The following is a 15,768-nucleotide window of genomic DNA, read 5'->3' on the forward strand; positions in this document are numbered from 1 at the left end:
TCTGCAGCCAGCGCAATCATTCCTCTGCATGGAAAAATGTCAGGCGATTTCACCTTGTCCTCAGATTCTTGATATGATTAGGGCTTCATAGCCAGATGACACCGTTTCCTACATCAAAATGCAGCCGATGTGAGCACGGTCTCTGACCTTTGGTCTTGACCACAGACCAGCAGTTCTAGAATGTGCACTCTCACAGTAGATGTCCAGAAATCTTTCTCCACCCCTGCATCTCCTTTTCCATGTTTCTGCACACAGGATTCTTTTTTCTTCCAAATAGATGCCATAATTGCTAGCTCAGAAAGAGGCTGGGTACTTACCTTATCTCAGCTTCATCACAGAACATGCTCATATTATAAGTCTATGGATTATCTAAATACTAGCTGGTTTATGTTTTGGAGGCTGGACAAATGTTAGAAATCAAGTAGTACTTTGATTTTAGTTTGTATTGCTAACTTTACTTTCTGGTACATGACCATCAGAGAATTACTTGTGTTTCATTTCAGAAATCCTTCCTCTTTGATAAACGACCTCTCAGTCCTGAGATTAATGCTTTTAAGCAGGAGGAATATTCCCAAAGTCTCCTGAAACAAATGGAAAGCAAACGGGAGAAGGAAATAAAGCAAAGACAAAACAAAGAGTTGATGGACCGCTTGGAGCAAGTGCAGCTCACAGAGGAGTGAGTCCACCACATGTGCCGGGAAAGATGAGCTTGTTGTGATGCCAGTTTCTTCCTTCCTTTCTTTCTTTCTTTCTTTCTTTCTTTCTTTCTTTCTTTCTTTCTTTCTTTCTTTTTTAGTACAGAATAGAGTTTATTCAGGTCATGGGAGAGTTAAGAGGGTGGTAGAGGCAGAGAGAGAGAGAGAGAGAGAGAGAGAGAGAGAGAGAGAGAGAGAGAGAGAGAGAGGGAGAGGGAGAGGGAGAGGGAGGAGAGAGAGAGACAGAGGAGTAGAGGCTGACCATGAGCAAGTGGAGGGAGAGCGGGGAAGGGAAGGGGAAGAGGAGAGGTAGGGTGGGAGAACAAGAGAGCCAGGAGGCAAGAGAGGCCAAGAGCATGATGCTAATTTCTATGTGGGATTGAACAAGTATTCAAAATACCATTAACGCCTCTCTAGCCAATTGCATAAACTAATCCACAGGACAGCCAGTACCACAGTGTAGCTGCATCAAACAGAGAGCTGCACTTACTATGGTTACAGCAATGACTGGCTATCTAAAAGTACTGTAACTACAGAGCAGCATTTTGTATTGATTACCAGCAGTCAGTAATGGTAAATACAAGAAGGAAGAAAGGAACTTATCCTGAGGAGGTATCATTGCCAACTGTGAGATGCTGTAGTGAACCCACGCAAAGCTTAGGTCTTACTGTAAGACCGTAGCATGTTCCATAAAACCCAGGGTGTACACACACACACACTCACTCACACACTCACTCACACACACACACACACAGGATACAGGTGACCCTAGAACCAGGGACTGAAAAGTAACATGGAGTTGTTTTCTCTCTGCTTATGGCAAGTTTCATAGTTGGCATTACTTTGATTCCACCCTGAACTTGGAGAATATTAGCCTCAGTTCTGAATTTTCAGGAAGGAGGCTCTGGTTGCTTAGGTTGTGTTGTCTGATGCTGAGGGTAGGACCAGGGCCATGAGATTTATATCGACCTCAGGGGCTCCTACTCTTGCTGCAAGGCCAGGACAGTAATTGTGTAGCATGAACAGGGACTGCTACATTACACAGTGAGCTGGTCTCTGTAACTCGAAGTACCCACTGTTCTAAATGTATCTGCTCTGTTGTACAATTTTATGGATCATACAGGTCTTTGGCAAGTTTCACATGATGACTGTAATTTCTAATAGGGCAATTACTTTTCTTAGAGAAGAATTGCACATTGATTCTGCTTATAGAAAGTATAGTCATGTCCTTTTCTAGATTTTAAGAAAGGATTTGTGAGAATGTACGGGGTGGGGAGGGTAGCTACCATATTTCCCCATCTAGACGCTCTTCTTGTATATGTCCTGTCTGCCCTTTGGAGAAATGCAGTGTACAAGAGCCTATGGGCTTGAATTACTTTTCACTTGTAATTAGAGCTCTCATAATGAAAGTTGAATTTTTATGTACCATGTGCACATTCCTATTAATGCCAAACATGTTTCCATAATGCCAACTTGTGTTACTGTACTGTGTGTAACATGTATGTAAAATGCATGTAAATGATGCTCTCACCTTCTGTGCTTCTTAACCACCAGACTTGCTGCACAAAGAGCTCAGTATCTAAAAGAGAAGATGGAAGAAACACAGTACTACAAGAGGGCTTTGGATGCACAGGTAGGGCAATAGAAATCAGTATTTTAAGACTATGTACAACACCACACCAACACTATTCTTCAAGCAAACATGCAATGCTGTAAACATACATGCATGCTGTGTATTTTGTATGTTCTGAGGCCCTTATAGGTGTGTTGTTTATTCCCACAAGCTTTGGTGTTGGTGTTTTTTTAAGTTGTAGAGCTGTCCATTATGAGTTTCTCATTTCAGATAAAGAACAAACCTCCCCAGCTGCCCATGTTCGAGCCCGACTCTGCTGAGCCTATCTTTGGTAAGAACGAGGGAGAAATGGAGGTGGAAAAGCGAAAGAGAGAACAGAGCTGCATGAAGCATCAGATGGAGGCGGCCGCCAGCCTCAAGAGGAACACCATCCTGAACCAGATGCTGGACCAGAGGCGAGATCTGCAGATGCTTCAGAGGACACAGAGAGAGTAAGAGGAGCCTGCGTCTGTCTCCGGGCCCCACCCTCCCTCTACCCCTCCCACTGTCCTTCCCTCCCTTCCCATTCCCCTCCTGCATCTCCCCCAGCTTTCTTTCTTTGTAACAATAGCAGAGAACAAAAGTAGCTAACATACTGAGCAGCTATGCTATTCTATATTTGTTACACATCTCACTTTGTTTCAACCTTATAATTCATCGAACAAAAACAATATTACTAAGAAGAAGAAAAACACCCCCTATTGATCGGCACCTTTTAAGTTCCCACCCATTTATTCTTATATCACAGTATAACAGCAGCAACTTCCCTCCCCCTTCTTCTTCTTCCAGTGTTTGAGACAAGGTTTCTCTGTGTAGTGTGGCCGTCTTGGAACTCTGTAGACCAGGCTGACCTTGGACTCTGAGATCTAACTGCCTCTGCCTCCTTAGTGCTGGGACTAAAGGTATGAGCTAGCAAGCCCAGCAACAGCGTAACGTCTTAAAACATTGTACTATCATCAGTACTCATTGGATGTACTGTGCTAAACATGGTGTCACACTCGGGTCGATGGGTCCTTCCTCAGTGGCAGTACACTCTGCTCCTATCATGGACTTATAGGGTGGGCAAAGATGCTCTGTCTTAGTGCCGGGATCTCTAAGCTCAAGCCTCAGACACTCAATTTCTTAGAATGTCCAGTTGGTTATGTAACTGGTGAGACATTTTTAAATGTCTTTCAGTCTCAGAGCATCTTCTTGTTTCCTTTCTCCCCTTCCATCATCCATATCCTATTCCCACCTCCCTCCAGACTGTCACTGGAAACTAGTGTTTTTTTTGGTAAATGTTCATCAACTCTTATGTTTTTGATTAGCCAAAATTATTGAGGTCCTAGGAGCTCAAAAAAAAGTTTTAGGCTAAGAAATCCATTCCTTTTGGAAGATAGTATTCTTACAAAATGCCATGTTATTAAATTTTTTATAAATATTAGAAATGGTCCAAATAGGATAGGGTAGGGTCTATTGTATTCAGTGCCAGGTTGGCAATGATAACAGATGATTTACTGTCGGGAGGGAGGGTGGGGAGATTTCACTGTGAAGTTTATTCTGTTTGAATAATAATCTGCCTTATGTGTTTTCCTATTTTAATGAAAAACAAGGGGTCATGTGTGACATGGATAAGTATAAAAGCCTTGCCTTGATCTGTATCAAATCTCTAAAATCTTGGCATATTTTATATTCAGTGTTTTATAGGCACTGTTGTCCCAAGCACCCCTGTCTACATAGGCTGTCACAACCCCTTTTCTGAACTCTGACTTCAGCTTGTCACTTGGGTTTCTAGACACCACTTTGCAAATGCATCCTGTTTGATTGGCATGTTTTTGTCACTGTATTAATTGTGTGATAAAGGTCAGGCTACATGCTTTCGAAGACACCAGTTTTCTTTTCTGTTCTAGGGCTAATACAAGTATCTATGTCTTGATTGTCCAGAATTAAGTAATTCCTGCAAATAGTTTAGCATAGTGCTTGTCCCAGAGTCAATAAGGGGAGATACTGCTATTACAAAGTGAGGAAATGTGTGTTTGTGTGAGTGTGTGTGTGTATGTGGTATGGTGTATATGCATGTGTATATGCGAGTTTGCTGTGGTGTGTGTGTGTGTGTGTGTGTGTGTGTATGTGTGTGTGTGTGTATGTGTGAGTGTGTGTACAAGTTTAATCCAACAACACAGGTGCTCTGGTAAGGAATCACATCCAAAGACCTTCTAGGTCTATGTGATCTTGCTGGAATGCAGACATGCCCTTGGAACACACCTGTAATTCTGAGCAATGAAAGTAAGGTTAGTTGTTAGAATGAAGCAGCCATGTTTGAAGGTAACATCTAATTGAAGGGCGGACAAAGTGATGAGCTGGAGAAAGATTTGACAAAATAAGTCAGAGATGGACACACTCACCTCTCATGAGAACAGCAGAGGAAGAGAGGCAACATAAGAGAGCAGCACAGAGTGAGTGAGGCAGTTTCCCTGCAGTTTACAGAGGCTGCAGGGGAAGACAGAAGGAGCCAGAAGATTAGAATGTATTCTAAAGTTAATATGAGGCCAGGCAGAGCAATTCAGTCACAAGTGGAGAGAAGTCAGATTGAATCAGTCAGCTTGGACAGGAGTTTGGGCCAGAACAGCTGAGTCAAACCAGCCAGCCAGAGTTCAGAAAGAACTAGAAATGATGATCTTATTCAGCAGAAAGCCTCGAGATGACAATCTAGTGAATAAAAGCACATTTACATCTGGCGCCCAATTACTTTTATATGTGTGTGTTTGTGTTTGCTGATCTTTTGTAGAACTATACGTTGGTATATAATTCTACTTTATATCAGCTTAAGTGGGTAATCTTTTAAATATTTGTTTATTTGTGTATGTATATATGTATGTATGTATGTGTGTGTGTGTGTGTGTGTGTATCAGAGGGCAATTTATAAGAGTGAGTTCTCTCCTTCCACTATGTGAAAATGAGTTCTTTCATGTCAGAGATTAAAGTCAGGACTTCAGGTTTGGCAACAAAGAGCCTTTATCTGCTGAACCATTGTGCTGGATAGCTTTATGTCAACTTGACACTAGCTAAAGTCACCTAAGAGAAGGGAACCTCAATTTAAAAAGTACCTTTACAAGATCAGGTTGTAGGCAAGTCTGTAGGGCATTTTCATAATTAGTGATTGATGGGGAGAGACCAGGTCATTGTGGGTGGTGCCATCCCTGAGCTGGTAGCCCTGGGTTCAATAAGAAAGCTGGCTGAGTAAACCTTGAGGAGCAAGCCAGTAAGCAGCACCCCTCCATGCTCTCTGCATTACCTCCTGCCTCCAGAGTCTTCCCTTGCTTGAGTTTCTGTTCTGACTTTCTTTAATGATAAACAACGATATGGAAGTGTTAACCGAATAAACACTTTCCACCACACCTTGCTTTTGGTCTTGTTTGATCACACGGATGAAAACCTCACATAAGGCATCCATCCATCTTGCTGGCCCTTAGTAGGTGCACTCCTTTGGACTGATTCCCCATGGACCTATTGATTTTAGCATGTGAAACCATTCGAGCCCAAGTATTTTACTTAGACTAGACAGTGCTAAAATCTTTATTAAACTGAACAAAGAAAAGCTGCAGAAAAGGCTACAGTGGCCATTCTCTAAGCAATGGTAATTGCCAATGCCGGTGCTCTGAGGCGTTCCCAAGTCTTTAACATCTGTGATTCTGTGAGTACATGGGGTTTACTCAGGATTTGTTTGTTTGTTTACTTATTTATTTAAGCCAAGCTTGTGATTTTGTTTTCAACAGACTCTGTGGTTTAGAAATTACTGGATTTGCTGCTTAAAGTCAAAGGTTGTAACCTAATCCTAAAAGGTGTTTTGATAGTGGGGGGGAGACAGGGACAGCTCAGAAGATTGTTAGGACTTAGCAAGCCTGAGCGAAGGTATAGCTCTCCTAATGGGCTTTTAAATATTAAGAGACTGTGGAGTGGTGATTGACAGGTAATGTATGTGAACTCATGTTGATGGGCTTTGGTTTAGGTAATGCATTCACCCATGAACACAGCTCCCAGTCTTTGGAACTGTACATGGCTATTACCCACAGGGTTTTCTTTTGCTTCTTTGCAACTTTCTAACTCCACCTCATCAAAAAATTATCCTTGGAGCTGGAGAGATGGCTCAGAGGTTAAGAGCGCTGGCTGTTTTTCCAGAGGTTCTGAGTTTAATTCTCAGCACCACAAGGTGGCTCACAGTCATCTGTGGTGAGATGTGATGAGGTGTGTGAGGTATGGTGAGGTGTGGTGAGGTGTGTGAGGTGTGGTGAGGTGTGGTGAGGTGTGTGAGGTGTGGTGAGGTGTGGTGAGGTGTGTGAGGTGTGGTGAGGTGTGGTGAGGTGTGTGAGGTGTGGTGAGGTGTGGTGAGGTGTGTGAGGTGTGTGAGGTGTGGTGAGGTGTGTGAGGTGTGTGAGGTGTGTGAGGTGTGTGAGGTGTGGTGAGGTGTGTGAGGTGTGGTGAGGTGTGGTGAGGTGTGTGAGGTGTGTGAGGTGTGGTGAGGTGTAGTGAGGTGTGTGAGGTATGGTGAGGTGTGTGAGGTGTGGTGAGGTGTGGTGAGGTGTGGTGAGGTGTGTGAGGTTTGGTGAGGTGTGGTGAGGTGTGGTGAGGTGTGGTGAGGTGTGTGAGGTGTGGTGAGGTGTGGTGAGGTGTGTGAGGTGTGGTGAGGTGTGGTGAGGTGTGTGAGGTTTGGTGAGGTGTGTGAGGTGTGTGAGGTGTGGTGAGGTATGGTGAGGTGTGGTGAGGTGTGTGAGGTGTGGTGAGGTGTGTGAGGTGTGGTGAGGTGTGTGAGGTGTGGTGAGGTATGGTGAGGTGTGGTGAGGTGTGTGAGGTGTGGTGAGGTGTGGTGAGGTGTGGTGAGGTGTGGTGAGGTTTGGTGAGGTGTGGTGAGGTTTGGTGAGGTGTGGTGAGGTGTGGTGAGGTGTGTGAGGTGTGGTGAGGTGTGGTGCCCTTGTCTGGCCTGCAGGCACATGTCCAGGCGGAATTCTGTGTGCACAATCAATAATACAAATCTAAAAAAATGCTGCATGGCTTCTTTTAAAAAGTTAATGTAAATAGAACCCATCCTTAAGTGACCCAGAGCTGCTTTCTGCCATTCCAGGCTGAATTTGCATTTCTTTGGCTGTTGTATAAATGGCATCATACTGTAAGTTCACCTGGCTGTTTCCGTCGGTGGTGACTACGAGAGCCACCGTGTTGCTGGGTATAGCAGTCGCCGTCCCCTCACAACCTTGGAAGAAGGTTATGGTGAATGTGGCTTATCTGTCACAGATGTGTTTTATCATCGGATCTTCATGATAGCCACACAGTAGTAATTAGCTCCATGCTTGCTTAATGGAAGGGGCTTTTAGGGAACAGTGGCCTAGTTGAAGACAGTACTTGCTGATTTCTGTCAGAGGGTCCTGACACCGAGCATTGGTTGTCACTTTCACAGGAAGCCTGCTGGAGTCTTCAGTGGTCACATTTAGTGACGCTCCCAAAGAGTTCACTGAGAACTGACAGCAGAAGTTTCATTTTGACAAAAATAAATCCACATACATAGTTTGAAACAGACTTGAGATGATTTCAGCAATAGTGACAACGTGTGTGGAGAGCTCTGATGGACACATGCCATCAACAAGAGCCACGCACGGAGCCGCAGTCTCTGCTTGAGACACGCCCTTCATCCAGCACGCCCATCTTCCCCATTGTCTGTCTCTCAATGCTGGATTGTCCCTTTCCTTACCATTTCTCTGTTCTGCACTCCCATGTATGCCTTTCGACTTTGGGTCATAAAGTGCATCATCGGGACCGTGCACTTCTGTAATTCCAGCACTCTGGAGGCTGAGGCAGGCACATCTATTGTTTAAGGTCACCCCGAACTACACACAGAGACCTTTTCTCAAAAGGGGAACCCCCACCCAAGAACCAAACGCTTGTAGCTACTTTCAGGCTGATTACTGACAGCCAAGAGGCTGGGAAGAAGCGCATAATATAGAAGAATCCATTTGGGATGAGTCTTCAGATGACTTAAGGAACATTAACGGCTTTGGAAGCTGACACTGTTAATTGGAATAGGACTTAAATCCCGGTAATTTAAACCAGGACAGATGAAAGATCCTAGACCCAGCTAGTATTTGGCAGTTTCACTGTGCTTTAACAGCATCCATGTCTTCTGCAATTTCAGAGACTTACGAACAAGACCAGAACGCTTTCTGTCTAATGTAACATAAGAGAATTAGGACTTCCAAGGTCAGCACAGGTCCGTCCCAGCATTATGAATGGGGTCAGGCTGTTCTTTTCTCTCCAGGCGCTTGGCAGACAGAGCTGCTCAGCTGGACCGTGTGAACAGACTCAACCAGGGCTTGCAAGAAGACTGGGACAGGAGCCTGGCCATGAAGAAGCAGCGGGACTTGGAGGAAAAGGCCTTCGAGCGGTAAGACCTAATGGGAACCAGATGGTTTTTGCTTGCAAGAAACTTCCTTGTAAGTCAGCTCCATGTTTACTTTCTTCAAACTCAGTGCTTCTCAGTCAGTTCTGGACTGACTCTTCAATACAGTTCTTTACGTCATGGTGACCCTCAATCTTGAAATTATCTTGTTGCTACTTCATAACCGTCATTTTGCTTCTGTTGTGAATGAGTGAATGAATGAATGAATGAATCTCATATGTAAGAGATCTAATATATGACTGTTCCCCCCAAAGGGGTCTCAACCCCCAGCATGAGAACCTACTTGAGTCTAACTATAGGGTGACAGAGGGTTCAGCTTTGGACTAATCCAGTTGATCAGTATGGCCCACTACAAAATTCTGTGCGGAGAACCAATGGGCTCAGTAAGAAATGCTGCTGCAATTGATCAAGAAAGTTTTGTTGGAAAAGGGTGGACAGTACCGTGTTGTGTGCTAAGTTCTTACTGACCCTGCCCTGATTGTTGTTTTTGCTTTGCTCACTCTACTTTTTGGAGGGTTTCAATTCTCTTTGGATTAGAGCTACTTTGAAGCAGGGTAAGTTTCTGCTCTGAACACTTCCACGTCTTATGGAGTTTATTATTATTGTTTGTTTTGAGACGGGGTATTGCTGGGTGCCTCTAGCTGGACTGGAATTTGATGTGTAGACCAGACCAGCCTCAATGTCACAGAGAATCATCTGCCTCTGCCTCCTGAGTGCTTGGACTAAAGTGTGCACCGCCATGCCTGGCCTCTATGGACAGGTTTTAAAAGCAGAATCAAGGAAAGATTGATGGGAAAACAAGACACACATTCGTAAGCACGTGTGCACTTGCACACACACACACACACACACACACACACACACACACACACACACACACACACACACACGAGCCAGGTATCCCTCCCCATGTGTACTCCAGTTCTAATAATTAGCACTAACAGAAAGGCTGCTAATGTTAGTCATATTTTTAAATTTGTAAACCTTGAAAGTAAATAATGGCCTGATCAAGCTAGCCCAGTAGTTAAAGGCGAAAAGTAAAAAGTAAAATAATGGGGAAATATAGACTTTGAAAACAATGGAAATTCCTCAGAAATTTATGGTAAAACTTTATAAAATAAAAAAAGATTTTGTGTTAAAAATTCAGTGAAATAGACCCAACCTGTAATATCAGATTATCACGACCAAACACAATAAAATTTTTATTTTTTACGTGTGTGTGTGTGTGTGTGTGTGTGTGTACCTGAGGAGGCCAGAAGAGGGTGTCAGATCCTTTGGAGTTGGAGTTGCAGGCAGTTATAGAAACCAAACTCAGGTCCTCTGGAAGAGTAGCAAACACTACTCTCCAGCCCTGACTTAAAATTAAAAAATTATTTTATGTATAATATATATACATACATATGTATATGTTTATATACATATGTTCGCTTATGTTCACGGCACCTGAGGAGGTCAGAAGAAAGTTGTCAAATTTCCTGGACCTGAACTTACAGATGGTTGTGAGCCACCATGTGGGAATCAAACCTGGGTGCTCTAGAGGAGCATTAATAACTGAGTCATCTCTCCAGCATTATTTTTATTATTTTTAAATTATGGCTCTTCACCTGCCACTCATTTTTAAAGAGTTTCTTGGAAGGAACCTCTCATGTGATTCCTAGTGGTGGAGCTCATGTGAAACAAAGGAAGTAAAGGGATAACAAGGTCAGGTGCTCAGGGGAACTGAGGCTGTTTGATCCAGAGAAGAGGGGAAGTGTGGGAGTTGGAGAGTTCAAGCTATTTGTTTTTTTCAACCTTGTGGGGAAACAGTGAGAAGCAGGGAAGCTAATGCCAGCACACTTTTGTTTGGATTTGGAAAGAAAGAACCCTTGGCTAACATGATGGTAACAGATAAAGTAGTCACAGAAAATAATTGTAAGCTCAAGTTAGCAAATGTGCTCCAAGAGCATAGCACAGCAGATGTGTTAATTTGGTACCCAGGCCAGGCTGTGGTGGGCAGACTCAAGCAGGCAGCAGTTAGGATGAAGGAAGAATTGGTATGAAAAGAAAACCAAGCAAAACCAAAAGCAAGATGGTTAAGTTTATATAGTTAGTGTATGCCAGCTCTGTCCCATAAGTAGGCCTTCCCTACTTTAGTTGGGGATGCATGTGCCTTTGTGTGCATTGGTCTGTGGAGGCAAGGGGTCAACCTTAAATGGGACCATTCATCATGCTTTTTTTGGGACACGGTATCTCTGGTTTGAAGTTCATCAGTTAAGCTGGGTTGGATCAAACTCAGGTCCTCATGCTTGTGTGGCAAATACTATTTTGCTAGTCTTCCTTTAGCCCCTCATAGCTGGGATCCAATTTCTTGCTGGCTGCTGTGGTAGGGGTTGGGATAATGACCCAGCCTTGTTGTGGTGCTTTGTATATTCTTGGCCCAGGGAGTGGCACTATTAGAAGGTGTTGCCCTGTTGGAGTGGGTGTGTCATTGTGGGTGTGAGTCAGACGCTCATCCTAGCCACCTGGAAGCCAGTATTCTTCTAGCAGCCTTCAGATGAAGGTGTAGAACTTTTATCTCTGCCTGCACCAAGCCAGTATAAATGCTGCCATGATGATAAAAGATGTAAGCCAGCCCCAATTAAATGTCCTTTATAAGACTTGCCTTGGTCACGGTGTCTGTTCACAGCAGTAAAATTCTAACTAATATACTTGTGACTTTTACAGAATTCTGTCCTTGCAGAAATGTTGATGGGTCATGAGAGCATACTTAGGACTGACTTGCAGAACCAAGCCTTTCACTGTGGAAAATCAGTCACTGCTGACCTTCAACTCCACTTTGATTTGTTTTCTTTGTCTCTACTTTCTCTCTGTGCTTAATTCTCCAGAAGCTCTGGCCTCCTAGGACTTGTCTTTACAAGTCTACTCCTTAGGTTTTGTTTGGCAGGTGCTGGGCATTACCTGTTTACCAGCAACTTAATGGTGTCACCCTTCTCAGACAAGGTCCCCAGGGAGCGAGAAGAAGCCCGGCAAATATAGCAAAACCCAAAGCTTTGGTGTCTTCTTAGATCACCAGAGAAGATAAGCTTGGACTTTGTGTTTGGTGTTAGTGTAGGACTTAGAGAGGGTCAGATGATTAGTGGGAAGGAGGAGACATCAGCAGCTGGTGGCAGGGTGGGGCTTCAGGTGTACTGTAGGAGCCAGAGAGGAAAGGTCCCTGTCACCTTTCTTCGCTCTGCCGCTAGGGAACTTGGGAGACACCTGGTGACCCCAGCCCCTGCTTTCCTCTCCCCAGGGCTTCTGACAAGCTGTTTCTCCTGGACCAGTGTGAGAAGTATCAGCGCTGCAGGCAGTGCCAGAGGCGCACCTTCAACTCGGGTGAGAGCAACGTGTGGTCCCTGAACAAGTTCCTGCAGGGCTCACGGCTGCTCGTGTAGAACTCAAAGTGTGAACCTGTGTTTCCCGAGGAACATTTATTTGGAGCTGTTAAATATTTAGCGTGTGTATATTTGTACCTCAGAGGAAAAAAAAGACTCCGTACTTTCTAACCCTTTCTTGAATTCATGTTGACTAATTATTTCCTGTGTGTATCCCGTCTTCCTCTCACCCCTGCATATTCCTTGAACTTCACTCTGATGGCAGTGAAGGTGTTGAACTAATTCTTAGAGTAGACCCCATTGCTATAGGGGTTGTGAATGGGACCCAACTTCTTGCTGGATGTTGAGGGGGTGCTGACCTAGCTTTCTTTTAGAAACTTCATATTTTCCCATCTATAAAGAATGAATTATAATAAATATTTTCTAAACACTGGCTATATGCATGGTGATTTATAATGGTATGTTTTATCTCCTTCCCAACTTTAAAAAGATGAGTTTTTATTTATTCTTTGAAAGTTTCATGTATTAATATGACAAATTTTGGTCAGGTCCAGCCATCTTACTGTTCTCCAATTCCCCCTAGAAATCCTACCTAATATTCTTCCCTACCTTATGTTTTGTTTCTGTTAATAATTAATTAATAATAAGTAACCTCTTGAGTTCAATTAATTCTGCACATATATGCTTGGACTTGGGGCTGTTTATTCATCTGAGCATGGGCACATTCGCAAGCCAATAGCTTCCTATGCCAGGGGTGGAGCTCAGGAACTCTTCCCTCATCCATTAGAAGATCCACTAGAGTTTTGACTCACTGATCTTATGCAGGTCTAGGGTAGAAAACCACAGCTGCTGATGTGTGCAATGGCTGTGTCCCGACGTTGCATCTCATTTCCTTATCTGCCGTCTCCTCCATCCCTTCCACGTCCTCTTCAGCAGCGTTGCCTGAGTCTTGAACAGAGGGAGGATGAGACAGAGGACTCGTCCACATCTGAGCACTCACAGCTACTTATACTTGGCACTTTGATCAGCTTAGTCTCTGCACTAACCACTACCCACTGGGAAAACAAAACAAAGCAAAACCAAAAAACCCCCAAACTTTCATGCTCAAAGTTTCTGAAATCACACATCTAAGGGCACATATAATATAATCATTTAGTCAAACAAAAGTAAATTCCCCCAGTAGGTCCTGTGGGTCCTCGGTTATGTGCTTTTGACCACTAGGCATGAATTCCCTCCAGACTCAGATCCAATCAAAACAGCAGTTGATCACTTCTAGTGACAGCTTTGCCACTATGGCCTCGGTGGGCCCATCTTTCCAGGCTGGTAGGTGTTTCAGCATACAGAGTCCATTGCTCACGGGCTGTCACATGTCCTTCACCAGTGAATGCATAGCACCTTCTTGGACTATGTAAGCTAGCCATCAAGGCAAGTTTCTTGGTGAATCAAGGTTTTTTTTTTTTTTTTTTTTCCCCTAAGGTTGATTTCTCCAAGTCCTTCATCTAAACAGTGCTGAACTTAAGCATTTTTTTATTAGATACTCTCTGTATTTACATTTGAAATGTTAACCCCTCCCCCTCCCCTCCCATCCCCCTCCCCCACTCCCACTCCCCCTCCCCCTCCACTTGTCTCCACAAAGGTGCATTTGTTCCTAATCACCCTCTCCATCCCAGTGCCTTGGCATTCTCCTACACTGGGAAAACACGCCCTCACTGGACCAAAGGCCTCTTCTCACATTCATGCCAGACAATGCCATCCTCTGCTACATAGGCAACTGGAGTCATGGGTCTCTCCATGTGTGCTCAATGGTTGGTGTTTTAGTCCCTGTGAACTGTGGAGGGTTTGGTTGGTGGATAATGTTGTTCTTCCCATGAGTTTGCAGACCTTCAGCTCCTTCAGTCCTTTCTTTAGCTCTTCATCAGGGCCCCCGTGTTCAGTCCGGTTGTTAGCTGCAAGCTTCTATGGAAAGGAAAGCTTGAGTTGTACCTCACCTTAGAGCCTCAGAGCAATGTGGTTGGGGTGTTTTCTCTAATGACACACAGGGATTTGGTCAATGTCCAAGGGATGCCACTCCCCTCGGGAATCTTGTGTGATGCATCCATTCAGTTTTTTCGGTCACTTCTGTATCCTGGTCTATTGCGGGAGTAATGCCGCCTGCCCGGCAGGGAGCGTCTGGCTGGCTCAGCGGTGCTGCCTGCTCTGTGGTTTACTTGTGTCCATCCTTAGGCTGCATGCGCTGCTGAAGACAACTTATGTTCCTGTCAAAGGGCTGATCTAAGGATTGCTTAGATCAAGGGCTTCCCCCATTTATCTCTGCACATTACATCTCTCTCTGCCTTTTAATTTTATAGTTAATTACAATTTAAATTATAATTTATAATTATAATAATTTTATAATTAAAATTACTATTTTAAAATGTATTTTAATTTCATGTGCATTTGTGTTTTGCCTGTATGTGTGTCTGTGTGAACCCGTCAGGTCCCCTGGAACTGGAGTCACAGACGGGTGTGAGCTGCCGTGCTAGTGCTGGGTTTCGAACCCGCTGGAAAAGCAGCCAGGGCCCCTAACCACTGAGCCTCTCTCTGCTTCTTAAAATCTCAGGTCCTTGGATTTCCGAGGCAGGCACTCGGCTGACTGAGCTGCCTCCACAGGCTTTCTGGTCATTTGGTAAGCATATACTCACGCTGTAACCACACGCATTACCGTATGTACAGTGAAAACCTCACCCCCAAAATGTTAACGTTTTTGTTTTAAAATTGTGAGATTAAAAAAAGAAAACCCCAAAAGAGTTTGACAATATTTGCACCAAGTTTTACTCATTCTTTTGTTCTTCATTCGAGAGTGGCCAATGATTCTCCAAAAACTCCCTCCAGCATTTATTTCGTACAAACTCGGTGGCTACAGAACTTGTCAGCTTTACCTCGTCTGAGAATATATTTTGCCTTTATTCTTGAAGGAAACTTCTGTGGGATGTATGAATGTGGGCAGGTCGTATTTTTCTCTCAGTATTTTAAACAACTCGGTCTGCGGCATCTGATTCTGTGGGTTCTGATTTCAAGTCCAGTGGTTTGTAATCCTTTGTATGGACATAATGTTTTGCCTGTTTTCAAATTTTTCTTTTGATTTTTTTTTTTTTTTTTTTTTTGGGTCTCAGCAGTTGGAGTATGATAGATTTTCCAGAGTGGTCCTGCTTGATTTGATTTGTTTGTGCCTGTGTGTGAATAGGTGGGTGTGGGTTCAGGTAGTTTTGGATGCTAAAGGAGGGTATCATCTCCCCTGGAGCTGGAGTTACAGCAGGTTTTAAACTGCCTGACACTGGTGCTGAACTCTGGTTCTCTGCAAAACCAATGAACTTCTGAGCATCTCTCTAGCCTAGGATCATCTTAAATTTCAGATCCCCCCTCATACATCCATATGATGTATCTTAATCATGCGCAATCCTAATTTCTTTTCTTACCTCCTCTCTAGAATTTTCCCTTCATGACCTCACCCCCTTTGCCCGGGGCCAACTGAGGCTAGCCACTGGGTCATAGCAAACCTACCAGAGCCCATACTCCTAAAGAACTTTCCCTCCCCAGAAGCCATCCATTGTCAGTTCCTCAGCTAGAGGTAGGGCCCTATGAGCTCGTCCTTCTGTGAGGAAATACTGCCCGGTCTTGCCTTGTAGAGGGCTTGTGCAGGTA

At 44.0% G+C, this 15,768-nt stretch overlaps 1 protein-coding gene across 1 annotated transcript in view; it reads left to right on the forward strand.

Moving 5' to 3' along the window:
• Positions 1-12,147, forward strand: part of CCDC81 (coiled-coil domain containing 81) — a gene marked incomplete at both ends in the record, with an annotated part of 45,237 nt that extends 33,090 nt beyond the window's left edge. The window contains 5 exons of the mRNA XM_080913090.1: positions 504-676; positions 2,250-2,328; positions 2,539-2,759; positions 8,594-8,719; positions 12,006-12,147. Of these exons, the coding sequence (XP_080769216.1) occupies positions 504-676; positions 2,250-2,328; positions 2,539-2,759; positions 8,594-8,719; positions 12,006-12,147 (741 nt within the window). The remainder of the gene's footprint in view (positions 1-503; positions 677-2,249; positions 2,329-2,538; positions 2,760-8,593; positions 8,720-12,005) is intronic.
• Positions 12,148-15,768: the final 3,621 nt, after the last annotated feature.

The sequence above is a fragment of the Micromys minutus genome (genome assembly GCF_963924665.1).
Source record: "Micromys minutus genome assembly, chromosome: 2".
NCBI lineage: Eukaryota > Metazoa > Chordata > Mammalia > Rodentia > Muridae > Micromys > Micromys minutus.